We start from the raw sequence: 16986 nt of genomic DNA, 5'->3' as shown, positions 1-16986 counted from the left end.
AGCATGACACGGCTGGCACTCTCTGAAGTCCCTCTCATAGCTGGAAATATCTGTTTGATAAAATAATTGGATTTGGACAACAATCAGACATAGTCTGGACCGAAGAAGACTAAGAAAAAACCTGCAGAACTGTACAGCCCCTGGTGTTTAAGCTCGGACTTCAAAGAGATTCTCATCATGGTGCTTGGATTACGGAGGTGTTTGGTATGTCCTTTTTCTCTTCTTAATATCTACAATTCGTTTTCTATGCCAAGCCTCATCAAGAAACTTTTTTTTAAAAGAGTACAGATGGAGTTCTATTAATAATTAAGTATTCAAGTGTGCAGCTCTACTCGGACTTGAAATACGTGATAAAGATGAAAGAAGAAACAAGATGGCGCTTGTTAATATGATGCAGCCCGGAAAAATGAGAATTCCTCTCCTTTTCAAGGGAAGCAGGAAATATTTGCTGACTGACTTTGTAATGACTTGAGATAACAATTTGGGACAACATATAGTGCATCTTTTTGCAGAAGTTTATCATTATGAGCGAGACAGAAGGCTGAATGGATGTCTAGGGCCTGGAGGGGGGGGTTGTGTGGTCTCTGAGAGGCTGATCGATCGCCAAATGACTTATATCTGTGGAATACAGTTCATTTACATTGCAATATTGCAAACAGTCTGCCCAACAATCTATAGTAACAACTCAACAACGTGGAAGGTACTGTGTCATATCAAAAGAAAGGTTTGGACAACAGCCCGGATTGGAGTGATTTAACAACTTGGGAGCTGCTGCATCGTTAAACTTCAAAGGATAAACATGGACAACAGCCTGGATTGGAAGATTGGAATGAAGTCAGGAAAAGCTGCGCTGCTAAATAGACAGTTTAAAAAATATAAATTTACAAATAAAGCTGTATTCAATGGATGAAAGGATATATGATTTTTGACATGACTGAGAATCGCATAGCCAGGGACGGAGAACTTTATTATTATTATTTTTTTAAATAAATTTTTATTGGGTTTTACACAATTTTTATAAACACTCACAATACACATCAACAAAACATACAATACACATATAAAAACAAAACATGTATAATTTCCAAGCCCTTATTTCTTAACCTCTTTTCCTGACTTCCCCATCCCTCCCCTTCTTGTATCCCTATTTCCATAATTAGTTTAGTTCTTACTAAATTAACTTATATACTTAACTTTATAAACTTATATATACTTAACTTATAAATTCATAAATTTGGCTTACATACTTACACTTTCTTACCCCCTTTTCTAAGGTCGACCCCAGTTCCTTTCCACAAGATTCCCAATTTTTATATTGTTTTTATGTTATTTACAAACCAAATAGCAATAAAAAGAAAAAGAAAAAACAATTTATAATTTTACACCCTTTAAATTCCAAAATCCCCCCCCTCTCCCGGGTTTGATCCCACAAACTGCCCATCAATCCAATCTCATCCTGGATCCCTCACATCGGAGGCTCTTAAGTCTCTCTCAGGCCCTCTCTGCCGGTTTTGTTGATAGTCTTTTATGTTGAACACCATGTCACGAAGAAGCTCATTTCCAAAAGGATCAATATTTCTTCCAACCAGGCCTCCATATTCAAAGATGGAACCCAAATCATATTCCACATTTCTTTTAAATCCAAATGTCCCAAATGGACCAATGACTCCATCTTTCACCTTGTGCGAGTTTGTGACCCATAAATCTTCCAATCTCCCTGTAGGGAGATCTCTAGCATCTTCCTTCTCCACTTCAAACCGAATTTTAATCATCCAAATCTTATTTTCCTTGTAATCCATTTTTAGAGGTTTCTGGTTGTTCTTTTTCTCCAAAAAAATTTCAGCTCCTCCTTCTCGCCCCTCTGGAACAACATCTTTCTCTTCTTGTTCAGCTGCAAGATTTTCTTTAGTTAGATCCGTGGTACAGTCAACAAGTTTGTTTACATTGAAACTCAAGGTCTTTACTTCTGAAGCCAAAGCTTCGCTCTGTTCCTGTAACTTTCCCATGGAAAAAAATATTCTCTCTAGCTCAGCCAGTACTTTTCCATCTGCAGCCATTGTAATGTCACCGAACCCCTCTAGAGGGATTCTGGTTACTTAGTATTCTTTCTCCAACAATCAAGTTACTTTGTTCTTTCTTCTTGTTTACAAAAATTTAAAGTCAAATGTAGCAAAAAAAAAAAAAAACTCAGCAAAGATAGGAAAAAACAGATATTTCCAACTTTGACAGCTCGTTTGACAGCTGTCAAATTCCTTATTTCTCCAGCCAATTCCCTCACGGTTCACTCCCGGGTCCCGGGGGGTTGCAATTCTTCTGGTACAATACTTATATATCCAAATTGTGAAATTAATAACTTTCAATCACGAAGATAGGAGAAATAGTCTCTCGACCTTAATTATACAATTCTTGCTTTAAATTAACTACAATGCTGGGGGGGCGGACTTCCTTTTGACACCTCCCCCGGTCGTTCCAAATTTTAAAAGAAAGAGAGAATTTTTCGTTCTAATTTCCGTTTTACTCACGGGTTACTTCTTTACAGTCCAGATTTCAGGAAAAAAGTCAGCGCTCTTTGGCCATGGCTTGCGGCTTCGCTCCGTAGAAGTAGCGATCTACTCTCAGCACCGCGCCACTCTCCGTCCCCTGCTCCAAAGCCTTTAAAAAGGCTTCTTCGCGAGTTGGGGGGCACAAATGGTGCCCACCGATTCACCAAGTCCACAGGCTTCCGCGCCTGTGGTTTTTGAGGGTCCCCGCGTCGCCGGCGCGGCAGGACCCGTCTTCCATGGAGCCGATTCCCTCCGGAGCTCGGAGGGAATCCGCCATTAACCTTTCGTGCTAACCCGGAAGTCCAGGACGGAGAACTTTAAAGTGTTAAGATCAGAAGGTGGAAAATATGAAAGCAAAGAGAAGAGGAAGGAATGAAGATTTGAAGAAATGCTTCAGAGGTCCAGACTATGGGGAGCCCGGAAAAATTAATAATTACAATTTGGATTACAATGTGGTTTTTTAAATTTTATTTTATTATTTTAATTGGATTATGATTCAGATATTTTGATTGGCTGTTTTTATTGGAAAACCAATAAAAATGTTTTTTTAAAAAAATTGTTGGGATGGAGTGAGTCTCCCAAGAAGAAAGTTTGCAGCCACTGGGACCTTTTCATTTAGAGAAAAGGCAAGCAACTGGTGACATAACAGAAGTTTATAAAAATTATGTGTGATATGGAAAAAGTGGACAGAGAATGTTTTTCTTCCTCTCTCATTACAACTCTCTCATTACAACTCCGTGAAACTGAATGTTGGAAGATTCAGGACAGATAAAAGAAAGGGCTTCTTCCTGCAGCACAGAGTTCTGCTATGAAATCCACTCCCACAAGAGCAGGGGTGGCCACTAACTGGGATGGTTTTAAAAGAGGATGGGATAAATTCATGGCCTGATCCTGCCATCTTCGTTTCTTATGGAGTGTGCCTGTTGAATGCTGGGTCACGCACATGCACCAAGCCTACCCACATATGAAAATCTAGCATGCCAGGGAGAATTCCCTCTCACTGAGCAGCTAGCTGTTCTATATGCTCTTCAGCTATTGGTTTGTATTTATTTTATTTTATTTTATTTTATTTATCCCCAAGTGATGTTGTCAGAGCTGCCCGAGGTCCCAGCTCACAAGGACCAACGCCAGTTCGTTGTTATATACCAAAGTCTTTATTGAGGTTCAGTTTCGATTTCAAAACCGCGACGCACAGCCCTACGTCTCAAACTCTAGACCGCTGAAGCTCCGTCTGAATCTCCTCCCCCCAGACACCAGTTTAAGACTCTAGCCTTGCTCCACCTCTTCCTTTGCTCTTTCCTCCTCTGGGTCCGCCTGTCTGCTGGGGTCTTGCCCTTTCTAGACTCTTCTGACGCTGAGTCCCCTGAGTCTTCCCCCCGCCTCCGGCGGGCTTTAGGACCTGGTTCCCAATCCGGGTTTTCTGCTGTCCCGCGCGCCTGTACATTCGAACTTGGCGCGCGCGGCCAGCCGGCAACCTTTCTCCTGACCGTTACACTGCTCCTGTCACTGCTTCCCCCTTCGGGGAGGCTAGCTGGACCTGACTTCCCCTCCGTTCCCTCACTCTCCGATAGAGGCGTGGTCAGCCCTGACTCATCTTCTCTCCCTGCTGGCGGAGACGCTGGCCCTGATACATGGGACTCTTCCCCCCCACTACGCTCTGGTGGGGGAACTGGTCCTGATCTCCCGCCGCTGCTTTGGGAGTCCCCGCTGGCCCCTTGCTTCTGGTGCATCCCCCCCGGGACCCCCCTTGCCCTGGCCCTCGGCGCCCCCCTCTGGGAATCTTCTGATTCGCTGGAGAAGCTCATGGAATCTCTCGTGCCACTGTCATACTCCCCTACGCTGCCCTCAGATTCTTCCCCTTCGCTCTCCATTTCCTCTCTCCCCTGTGCCTCTGCTCCTGAGCCCCTGACAGATGTACATAATGAAATTATCAGTAAAACACTGTACTGTCAGGCTGGATAATGGGAGGCCAGGGTCCAAATGCTCACTTAGCCATGAAACTCCCCAACTGATTCTAAACCAATTGCCATTTCTAAGCCTAACCAACTTAACAGGGCTGGCGTGAGGATCAGATGGGAGGGCAGGCAGGAGAACCACTTCCGCCTCCTCGAGAGCCTCAGTAGAAAGGCCAGCTGCTCACCTACTCTGGAGGATTCAAGTTACAAAAAAGGAGATTCCATGTAAACACCAGGAAGAACTCTCTGTTTCACTCTCTTGGGAAGTTGTGGGCTCTCCTTCCTTGGAGATTCTCAAGGAGAGGTTGGATAGTCACCTACCATGGATGCTTTAGTTGAGACTCCTAAACTGCAGGGGGTCGGACTAGATGTCCCATGAGGTCCCTTCCAACTCTACAATCAATCGTTCTATGAAATACAATTAATCAATTAAGGCAGCCTGACCTTGGCTAAGAAGGACAAGACGAGGTGCTGCAGGGTTGATGGAGAAAATGTCTCCAGCATCTCAGCCAGAATGTCTAGAAGCCCCAGGAGCAAAGGGCAAAAAGGAGAAGTTGCTGTGGCTCACATTGGGGGGGGGGGGCATTTCCCAGCCCAGGGGCTGCATTCCCTCACAGGCCACTTTCTGGGTATTGCGTACCAGTGGTGGTGGTGGGGAGTGTCCAGAGACAAAAAGAGGGAGGAGTCATGAAAATGACTGTATTTGACTCCCAGGCCTGAGGATCTGTACCCCTGGTTTCAGAGGCCACCGTCAGTACACAGAAACGCAGGATGCTTTGAGGGAGGGGCAGCCACTATTCTGCCCCCTCCCCCCAAAAAAGCACAAGAACGTATCACTTACCTGAGTCCAGAGCAAGTGCTGACAGCGACCAAGGAATCCGCTACTCCTTTTACATATCCCTGATAGTGGCAGTGATCCTGAATGGGTAGAAAACAAGGGGGGGGATTAAGACATGACTGCATGCAGCATTTCTTGTTGCTCACAGTGTTGATACCACAACGCTCTCATGAATCAAGAAAATGAGGTGTTGCTATTTTGAGGGTTGGACTCTATTGCATACCTGTTGATTCAGGTCACCCTTTTAAAATGGATTTGGTCTCTTGAGCAACAGGCCTGCTTCTACACACACACACACACACACAAACACACAACTTTTTTCAGTTAAGGAAAGCACCAGGGAAATTCCCTAGAAAGTGTAAGATAATAATGGCTCATATAACTTGTCCGCAAACAAATCAGAATGGCATTGTAGAACTTCCCTGCAAATGCTGTGCAGACACATTCAGAAGAATGCTCAGCAAACATGCCCTCTGGAAGCAATGTAAGGGTACAGCTACATGTACTCAAAGTGTGAAGACATGTGAAATCAAGGTGGTCAAAAAAGTCAAGTATCTGGGAATTTGGATGACGGCAAATAATATAAATCTTTTTAATGACAATTATCAACCAGTCTGGAAGGAGATTTAAAGAGAATTAGAAATACGGGACAGATTAAAGCTATCAATGACGGGAAGAATGTCTGCGATTAAAATGAATCTATTACCGAAAATGTTGTTTCTGTTCCAGACAATTCCGATAATAAGAGGTTTAAGACAATTCAAAGAGTGGCAAAAAACCCTCTCGCGTTTTATATGGCAAGGGAAAAGACCAAGAATTAAATTTAAAATATTGACAGATAAGAAGGAAAGAGGGAGGTTTGCAGTACCTGATCTGAAACTCTATTATGAAGCAGCATGTTTATGTTGGACAAAGGATTGGATAATTCAGGAGAACCTAGACTTGTTAGATTTGGAGGGGTTCAACAATAGATTTGGATGGCACTCTTATCTTTGGTGTGGTAAGGCAAAAGTGCATAAGGGGTTTACAAATCATGTGATAAGAGGTGCCTTATTTGAAGTCTGGGAAAGAAACAAGAATTTGTTGGAATGGAAAACACCGTGGTGGCTGTCACCAATTGATATATTAACAGTTAAAAAACTGAACATACTAGGGAGAGGGGCCACATATGAGGAAATTTTGATGAAGGCTGAAAAAGGTTGGAAATTAAAGCCCTATGAGTGTATTGCTGAAAAATTGACAGGATGGTTGCAATACCATCAAGTCAATGATGTCTTTAAAGAGGATAAAAAAACAGGATTTGAGGACAAAAAAATCGAATAGATATTTTAGAGAGTAAATCCAAGCTATTATCAAAAATGTACAATCTCTTACTAGAATGGAACACAAAAGATTAATTTATAAAAGAGGCTAGGATAAAATGGGCTATTGATTTAGGACATAACATAGAATATGATGTATGGGCCAAACTCTGGAATGAGAGCATAAAATTCACTACTTGTTCTGCCTTAAAAGAAAATGTTATGAAGATGGTTTATCGTTGGTATCTCACTCCCACCAAATTGGCAAAAATGTATAGAACAAGTAGTAAAACCTGCTGGAAGTGCAAGGAAAAAGACGGCGATTTCTATCACATGTGGTGGTCTTGCAATAAAATAAAAGAGTATTGGGATGCGGTTTACAACGAGTTAAAAAAGATGTTTAAGTACAGTTTTCCCAAAAAGCCAGAAGAATTTTTGCTAGGTTTGGTGGGAGAAGGGATTAAAAAGATAGATCAAAGATTATATTTATATGCAACAACTGCAGCCAGAGTTCTGATAGCTCTAAAGTGGAAGCAACGGGAGATGCCGACGATAAGAGAATGGCAGATAAAGTTGGTTGAGTATGCTGAGATGGCTAAATTGACACACAGAATTCGCAATCAGGAGGAGACAAAGTACCAAAAAGAATGGAGTAAATTTATGGTTTATATAAGTGAGAATTGTACAAATATGAAAACGTTGGCAGGATTGAAATACCTCTCATGTCATGGCATAATTTATAATTAAAGAATCTGTAAACTATAGAATGGAATAGGAAAACTGCTGGAAGGGAAGGACGGAAGCTAATGGATCTATGAAACACAAAGTAGGATACATGTAACAAGATGTGATGTTTTGGTGGTGGGTGGTGGGAGTTGGTTGGTGATTGTAAATTTCAATAAAAATCAAATTTTTAAAAAGACATGTGATAGCAGATTCTCTGTAGTGACACCCCAACTATGAAATTATCTCCACGCTCAGGTACACACAGATGTCAGCTATGTTTCTGAGTTTCCAGAACCAAGTTAAGACACATCTATTTACTAAGACATTTGGTGAATTTAGTGGAACTGTCCAAGGTCCTACAATCGCATTATGAAATGCTACTGTTTCATTGTTGATAATGGCTTGTTTGATGTGTGGAAGCAGCCTTGGGATCTACTCCGAAGGAAGGCAGCTTAGGAGTTCTACAAATTGAGACTTTGCGCAGACACCTACCCCCTCGACCTGCCACCTGGATCAGGGCAATTTACCCTGTGTTGTCCCAGGGACCAGACACCCGACACCAGAACCACCTCCAAAATAATTCACAGATGGGGCTATCTTTTTTCAAAGGGATTCAAATCCTATTTTGTTGTACAGCTAGGAAAGCTAGGACTCTCCCACTTAACACATCAGGCAGGATCCGATCCTCCTGCTTAACAGCTGTTAATCAGGAGGACCCATCAGGAGGGCTGCTGCTGCTTCATATACAAGGCAAATGTCCTCTCCTCCACTGCCCCCCAGGACCAGGAGGGGCTTGAAGAGACAGGAATGGCAGCAACTTCCATGCAGGAGAATGTCATGGCTGAAGTTTTTTGAAGGCAGAAACTGTTCAGAACTGGAAAGTACTGGTCTATTCCAGTGTGTCTGTAACTGTTCATTTCTGCTGAAACAGTTGGACATGTTATGAGTTACCCTGTACTTTCTTGATATGTTATCTCAAGGACACTGAGCCAGAAGAGATATAGCAGTTGTTCAGGGAACTGCCTGGTTATTCCTACTTTTGTTTTCTTCTCTTCGCATCCTCTGAGTTTCTATACATTTATTCTTGAGGGTTTTTTTTTGCTGTAACTAAGCCTAATCCTTAATAAAAAATTCCCTTTGCTAATGTGTTTTGACTCTGCGTGATTTATTGAAACCCAACACATCCGTTCCACCAAGCTTCTGCTACTCTGCTCTTCCACAAGAGAAGGAGTGCCTTGGGACTTAAGGCCAAATCTTGCAGATTGCTTGCGCACGCATGCGCACCATCCAGCGAGGGTACATAAGTTTGGGTGGAGGCATGGTCGCCCTGCTGCTTCAGCAGTCCAGTTGGGAGCAGAAGCCAGTGGAGGGGATGCCAACCGCTTAGCCGCCGGAAGCACTGTGCACCTTTGTAAGAAAAACACTGGGGCCCAACTGGATTAGTAGAATGTCTGTCATCTGGTGGGTGGGGCTTCTGTGTTGTGCTCCAGAACTGGCCCCTCCCTTTGGGTGTCCAGTTCAATTCAGTCCAACAGACCAAGTGTCCTTCTGGCCCCAGGATGTGCTTTTAGTCTTTCTCAGACAGGATGTCATTATGTTACAGTTTTCTTTATTATTAAAGCTTTGTTTGAGCCTTTACTTTGCTGAAAGAAAAGCAACTCTGCTGAAGAATGGTGGAATATCCTAAACTGGAAGAGTGAGGGGATATTCCCAGTCTTAAAGGAGGATTAGTTTTCTTTTTCACCCCCACCCTCCACAACATGCCTTAGGAGCTACCCTAAGGGTGCGCTTTGCCAATAAAGAATTAGACTGCAAGCTGTCTGTCCTTCTTGGGCTGCGTGTGCTCGGAACACCAAGGGGAGCCCCAAAGCATCTGGAGGGTCACAGGTTCCCCCCTCCCTGATGCAGAAAGAGAAACCTATCAGTGTCTGTTCAACAATTGTAGCTAAATAGAACCTCCAAGTTCAGCAGCAGTATATCAATGAACACCAGGTTGTGTGATGGGTCTGGAAGCCTTTCGCAAAAAATACCTCTGCTCACTCATAGATATATTTACAGTCTTTATTTACATACATATTTACAAGGTACAGGACATAGCTTCATGCATCCGAATCCTCGGTAGCAGATCCAGGAAGTGGGAGCTTTTGGCTCCTTCTCCAGCAGAGGAGCTTGGGAAGCCCCAAGCACCTTCTATGTTCCGTACATTTTAACCCCCTTCTGTCCTGTGCTGAAGGAATGGGCATTAACTCTCCCTCTGTCTCTGAACTGGTTGAGTGGTGTTGATGGTCTCCAGCATCTGGGAGCGTCCTCGCTGCTTGAGTTCCTTCTGCTTGCTTGTCCTCCTCTCCCTCTCCTGTCTTTTCTAACGGCTCCTGTTCTTCTCCCTCCCTCAGCTCCGGGGACAGGTTGCTAGTCAGCAACCATGTGACAGGTGATGACCTTTCCTCCCCATTTGTGGGCTTCCTGGAGGCCTCTGAGTAGCCACTGTGGAAAGCAGTGAGCTGGGCCGGAGTGACTCATGGTCTGAACCAGCAAGGCTCTTCTTCTGTGCTATGCAAACATGCAAAACAAAGAAAGGAAGGGGGGAACTCCCACAAAGGGACTATTTGTTTACAACAACTAATTAGCCAGCAAAGCCAAGAGCCTACTAATAAAAACATGGTAGAGACATAGGAAGCCCCCAGTCATTTTACCTCAGTAGTGTCCACACTGACTGGCAGAGGTTCTCCAGGATTTGGGGCAGGAACCTTTCCCAGTCCTACTGGAGATGCTGGCATAGATGCTCTACCATCCAATTACATGACAGAAACTGACTTCCATCTCAATAACCACAACATCACCAGGCAGCCAGAGTTCAGAGACACACATCTGGAAGGAATTCGCTTGGTGGGGGAGGGGAGAATGCCACACAACACCTGGAAGCTGACAGAGTTTTTGAGCTGTTAGGAAGTAAGCATGATCTCCAAGACCTTTGGAAATACAAGCAGGGTGCTAGGAAATGTCTCACAAGTAGCACTGGGGCCTATGAGAATGTGAATGATGCCATCCACATTCAAGCCAGGGCTTTAAAAAAAATTAAATGCCAGGTTAAGGACAGGGAGCAGCCTGTCCTCAGGAACACAGCAGGTAGTGAGCAGGCCAAGGAGAAGACTAGCCTTTACCCGGAAGGTCCATGACAGATCACTGCCTAACGCTACAACATCTCATCGACAAATACAACTCAGGAGGACAGGCCTCACTATACGCAGCCTTCGTTGACCTAAAAGCAGCTTTTCATAGAATCATAGAATCATAGAATCATAGAGTTGGAAGAGACCACAAGGGCCATCGAGTCCAACCCCCTGCCAAGCAGGAAACACCATCAGAGCACTCCTGACATATGGTTGTCAAGCCTCTGCTTAAAGACCTCCAAAGAAGGAGACTCCACCACACTCCTTGGCAGCAAATTCCACTGTCAAACAGCTCTTACTGTCATCCAGAACCAGACTCTGGGACAGACTACAGGGTACCAATATAGATAGAAGGCTCCTGTTCTTAATCCAGGCACTGCACGCAAACACGGCCCTTAGAGTCAGGTGCAGCTGCCTAGGACACCTAACGGACCCAATTAAAACCTTCAAAGGAGTCAGGCAAGGGTGCCTATTGGCCCCTCTACTATTTAATTTCTATCTAAATAACTTAATATTTGCACTCAATGACTCAGAACTCCACCCGCCAAAGCTTGCAAATTGGCATATTTCGGTCCTGCTATATGCCGATGATGCGGTAATTCTATCTAGAACCCCCATTGGACTCAAAAGAGCACTAAGAAAGCTCGCAGCATACTGTGAATCTGAATGTCTCGAAATCAACTATCAAAAGACCAAGATACTCGCTTTTGGGGGAAAACCAAAGCTTAGAAGCTGGGAACTCCAAGGCCATAAATTAGAACAAGTCACAAACTACAAGTATCTAGGAATGGTGGTAGGCCTCAGGAACCAACAAACTACACATAAACTTCATCAGGAGTTCAGCGGAAAAAACCGCAAATTGTATTCTTAAATTCTTCAGAGCACAAGGGGGCTTCTTTGTCCCCGCAGCTCTAAAATTATACAAGGCCAAAACTTTGGCACAACTCCTGTATGGTTCCTTTTTGGGTCCGCCTTCCTCTGCTTTCTCCCCCCTTGAGAGAGTTCAATCTAGACTTCTTAGAGCTCTCCTCCAAGTCCCCAGATGTGTCTCAAATGCATGGGTTAGATTGGAAACAGGGATGATGAGAGTGGAGGCTAGCATTTGCTTAACATCAGTATACAAATGGCTGACATTGAATCTGCTCCCCCGAGGGATAGCCCCACTGATCATCTGTGACCAATTCCAGTCAGGCTGGCAGACTGCAGTTCTGAACACCCTCCCGAAACTGGGTTTTGCCCCTCAGGCCCTTCTAAGTCTGGGCTTGGGCCAGGCAAAAGCCACGGTCAGGCAAAGAATATTAGACACCGAGAGACAACAGGACTGCGCAAGGTGCCCCGGCTATAAAATCGAGAAATCGAGAGATACATAGCCGAACCGGCAGCATATCTCTTCTTTCTTGTATCTAGAAATGGATGGATGGAGCCTTTAGAAAAGTCCCCTATGCCCAGAGACTTTGCACCTGTCCATTGGGAGAGATAGGAAGCCCAGAATACTTGTTCTTTAAATGTCCCTTTTATGAAGAAGCACGCAGTAAGTTCATTGATCCCCTACTGGTGAGGCTCACCGACCTCCCGCAAAAGCAAAAATTTGACCTTTTGCTGTTAGGCAAAGACCAGAAGAAGACCTGGATGGTTGCCAGATTCTGTGTGCAAATCTGTAGACGCAGACCATCACCCAACTCAAAATAGTCCGGCATGAAAATCCCCAAACTCGGTTCCATTGGTGACTCTGAGTCAACTTCCTGGGATAGTTTATTGTTGCACATTGTGTCTAAATTTATTGTTGTACATTGTTTTAATTGTCTGTTTTAACCATATTTGCACACCAGTTTCTAATGCTGTGAGTGTCCTCTATTTCAGAGGCTTCTACTCTGCAGCCTCTTATCGTTGTTTTAACTGCGAGTCTTTTAGTTCTTACGCTCTTACAGTTGTTTTAACTGCATGTTTTTATTTGTTTTTAGTTTTTATCTGTTTTAATTATCAGTTTTTATCCATCCATTATCCATGTTTAATCTTGTATTTTATTCAGATGTTTTATCCTATGCTTGTTTCCTTGTCCTTATTTGCTCCAACATTTATCAGTTAAAAAAAATCCTAACTCCTATTTTATTTATATGTTTGTTTGTTTTTTAACCTGGTCTGTGACCGTAATAAAGTTCAAGACAAGACTAGCCTTTACCTTGCAGTGGTATTTTTCTACATTCAGGGAGGGTGTTCAAACATCCAACCCCCAATACCACTCTTGCAGACACAGCAACCCTCAGCCCTATTCCTACATCTCAGGCAATTGAACTCATTTGCCCTTGGCTCCCACTTGTGCCTGGAAAATCTTTGCTACTTTACTCCTCCAGATGCCAGCCCAGCAGGATGGAGAGGTGGGCTCCCAAGAAATGTATTTGAAAGGAAAACATACCTTGAGATCCAGAATCTCAGAATGCAGCGAGCCGTCAGCATTGTAAGTATAAACTGTGAAGTCTTTGGGCACAAGGGCTCTGGAGGAATTGGAGAGGGAATTATGGGAAGAAACGCATTAGGCAACAATTGTTTTAAAGATTAAGGAAAAAATGCGGAACCAGCAATGTTGAGCTGCAAAGTTGGAAGGGAACGAGGAAAGGCAGGTTCAAAAGCCAGTCTGCTAAACCACCTGAACCCCCTCCCTGCCTTCAGAGTCTTGTTTTTCAAACCCTCCCAAGACAGCTTTGAAAAATAAGCAAAATTAACTTAAGCAAAATTAAAAACTTGAAAATTAAGAATGTTCTTAGACCTCATGCTTAATCAGGAACGAACAGTAATGATACCTCATTAAAACCAGGATTAGTTATAAACTCCCCTCTTTTCTTTTTATCACTACCAAACAACCCTCTTTCAGAAAATAAACAAAACATTATAAAAATAATAAATGAGGCTTTTTAAAACTTTTGAAAAAATAAGTGCTTTCACAGAACTGGACCTGGAAGAAGAATGAGGAAAAAGTAAAGATTTGCAAACAGAAGGCTGTGAGAACATGGAATCAGAAAGGGGGGGGGGGGAATAACTGTTGCTTTTATAATTCTATCCTTGCAATTATGGTATATTCTAAATGAAATCATAAAGATTTTTTTAAAACAAAAAGCAGCAGCTGGAGAAATATCAGTGCATTTCACTATGAATGGAGAGGGATCACACACATTTGATGTAGCTGTGTCCCCCCCCCCCCTTTTATAATATACATTACAACAAATGGCCTATTGTAAACCACATGTACAGATTAATAACCTTTAAGGAAAGTTGCTTTCTTTATCAGAAATAAGCTGGCATGTCACCATGATGGCGAAGCCAAAAGTGCTTTGCTGGTGTTTAGTATGGAAGCTGAGGGGGCAGGCAGAGAAATCAAATCAACCAGTTGTTTCCTCTGGAGGGCTCTCAAGTGACCTGTAGACCAGGGGTCAGCAACCTTTTTCAACAGGGGGTTGAAACCTCAACAGGGGGTTGAAGCCTCAGACCTTGTGGGGGGCCAGACTATATATATATTTTTTTGGGGGGGGGGAATGAACAAATTCCTATGCCCCACAAATAACCCAGAGATGCATTTTAAATAAAATGACACATTCTACTCATGTAAAAACACGCTGATTCCCGGACTATTTGAGGGCCAGATTGAGAAGGCGATTGGGCCACATCCGGCCCCTGGGCCTTAGTTTGCCTACCCATGCTGTAGACTAAGCCCTGTACAGGTCACTTTCAGAACCAGGGAAAAGAGCCAAACAGACCAATTTAAACTCAGAATAACCAGGAGGAAGGAAAACAGCCCAGTGCAGCTGGAAATGAGTCACTTACTTGTTTTTTTCTAGTTCAAGTGTATACTTTGTTCCTTCGACATCAACTTCAAAAGATAGTTCATCCTCAAAAGAAGAAGGAATAATCAAGCAACCTCTCTGGGAATCCTCAATTAATTATCGACATGTTCCGAACAATCCAGAGATTCCCAGTCCTGTCCGCCCCCCGCCTAGGAAATACACCCTTGTGTGTATGGTGGAGGTGCATCACCCACCCTTTCCATACATACACATTACACAAAGCAGTTTACATCCATGAAAATCATAACATGAAAAATAACAACACTGTCAGCAATATAAAAATCATAGTGTAACAACCACAAATTAAAAGGATAATAATATCAGCAGAGAAAATGCCCTTTCCCACTAAAACCCACTAAGCAAGACCAACAAAAGTCTGATTGAAATTGCTCTGCAAGACATAGTAGCACCCTGTCTATGTTTTTCTCTCTGAATGCTCAGCTTTTGGTGCATTTTCTCTTTATTTAATGAAATAGTTGCAAGACCATCAACTGGCTTTGTATGTCAGGTATGGGGAACCACATTTTTAGGTTATTTTTTCAAAAGTTGTTGCATTTTGACAGTGGCGGGTGAGGAGGCCCTTGTAAGTTTTTCTGCCTCAGTTGCCAAAATAACTTGATCAGTTATGCACCATGATGTAGGGAGAGGGAGCACCATGTGCTCTTCACCTCATTCAGCCAAATGTCTCAGCCCTGTGTACTGTTGACTTCACAAACATTAGACAATAGGTGCTGCTCACAACAAGCTTCTGCAACAAATATGCAGCTCTCTCTCTCTCTCTCTCTCTCTCTCTCTCTCTCTCTCTCTCTCTCACACACACACACACACACACACACACACAGTTTAGTCCTAGGCTGCCCTGAACCCTCAGCAGCTGTACCATTCAGGAAGCACATCCATGCTTAATTATTTCACAGCTGCTTCCAGATGATGTGTACAAAAAGCAGAAAGCAACATGCTGATGATGAAATCCTGCTCTGAAATACCTCTTCTACCCTGGATGTCAGCACATCGCGGTGTTTTCTTGTTATCCTCTTGGGGACCATAATTTCGTAAGCAGACAGCTGAGATAATGGCTGAAAACCTAGAAAGATACAGGGAAATGTTAATGGATTAAAACACTGTCAGATTGATAAAGTCAGTGAAACCAGATAGCTTATCCACAGGTCCCTGAGTAACAGCGGCAAGAGGACTAATTGAACCTTGGGCACAAAGTTGATGGCTTTAAGATCAGCACATGGATGCCACAGGCTGAAACAGGTTTAACAGTCATTCGTCTCCACAGGAAACCATCAGAAATGACTCCAAGGGCAGTTACTCAGATACGTTCTGGGGGTCATTTTGTTTCTGTTTTCTGGGATCGAGTGCCGGGGTTCTTTTCCTTGGAGAAGCTAACACATGAAATTAAGGTCACCCAGGGATCTGCTGCACCACAAGTTTTTGCAGCCAAATTATGCCCTTTGGGTTTTTTTTTTACTCAATATGAACACTCATGCTATGGGTTGCCTCATTACACCTAAGTACGATTTCATCGGAAGAATTACAGAACTTATTTGGCTCTTTCCCTCCTCCTCGCACTTTTCAAGCTTCTTCTTTTCTTTTTCTGCTATTCCACTAATATTATTATGGTAATCTTTGTACGAAATGTTCCTTTCATATCTCCAATTTTCTTGAACAGATCTCTGGTTCTTCCAATTCTGTTGTTTTCCTCTATTTCTTTGCATTGCTCGTTTAAGGCCTTCTTGTCTCTCCTTGCTATTCTTTGGAAATCTGCATTCAATTTCCTGTATCTTTCACTATCTCCCTCGCATTTTGCTTGCCTTCTCTCCTATTTGTAAGGCCTCGTTGGACAGCCACTTTGCTTTCTTGCATTTCCTTTTCGTTGGGATGGTTTTAGTTGCTGCCTCCTATATAATGTTACGAGCCTCCATCCATAGTTCTTCAGGCACTCTGTCCACCAAATCTAAATCCTTAAACATGTTCCTCACTTCCACTGTGTATTCATGATTTTACTGGTGCTGATATAATATAGGTCTTGCTTTACTCTGGTGTTGCTGCTTTTTAAATTGCATTCATTGTGGTTTTAATATACTTCTTTGCCCCACCCTGGGGTCTTGAGGTGAAGAGAGGGCTATAAATACTTGAAATAACAAAGCAAGCGGTCTAAAGCCAAAAGAGCCACAGCTAAAAACACTGAAACAGGGAGCGGTCAGGCTGGCTCATCCCATGGAAATTGCTGAAAGGGGTACGTGGACATTTTGCTTCATAACTTTTATTTTAGGAAGACCAGAGACCTACTTTGTTTTTGATTTTTAATGAAAGCTTAGAGTCTGGAGTACATGCTGTTTATGTGTGCTCTATACTAATACGACAGGTACCTGCCTCTCTGTAGCCCTGTTCAGTATATCCAGCATCTTTGCTAGTGAACAGCAACTAGCCACATCTAACACTTCCTCCACTGAGGGTTGCAGCCTGGAGAATCTGCTTTTCATTCAAAAAAGAAAAGAAAAGGAGATCTTCAAGGAAAAATTACAAGGAATTATACGTAACCTGCAGTTTGGACCTCAGAGTGCAAAGAACTACACTGAACTTGAAGCCCACATTTCCACTTTGTTAC

At 43.1% G+C, this 16986-nt stretch overlaps 1 protein-coding gene across 1 annotated transcript in view; it reads right to left on the bottom strand.

Annotated features, from left to right (window-relative positions):
• The window catches only part of ADAM9 (ADAM metallopeptidase domain 9), an 89770-nt gene that overhangs the window by 56892 nt on the left and 15892 nt on the right, over positions 1 to 16986 (bottom strand). Inside the window, exons 2-5 of the mRNA XM_079954965.1 lie at positions 15356 to 15453; positions 14350 to 14414; positions 12947 to 13025; positions 5340 to 5416 (exon numbers count right to left, since the gene is read on the bottom strand). Coding sequence (XP_079811091.1) covers positions 5340 to 5416; positions 12947 to 13025; positions 14350 to 14414; positions 15356 to 15453 — 319 coding nt within the window. The remainder of the gene's footprint in view (positions 1 to 5339; positions 5417 to 12946; positions 13026 to 14349; positions 14415 to 15355; positions 15454 to 16986) is intronic.

This window comes from Podarcis cretensis (genome assembly GCF_951804945.1).
Source record: "Podarcis cretensis genome assembly, chromosome: 15".
Taxonomy (NCBI): Eukaryota; Metazoa; Chordata; class Lepidosauria; order Squamata; family Lacertidae; genus Podarcis; species Podarcis cretensis.
The sequence above is the reverse complement of the archived record's forward strand: the minus strand, read 5'-3'. Positions and strand labels throughout refer to the sequence as shown.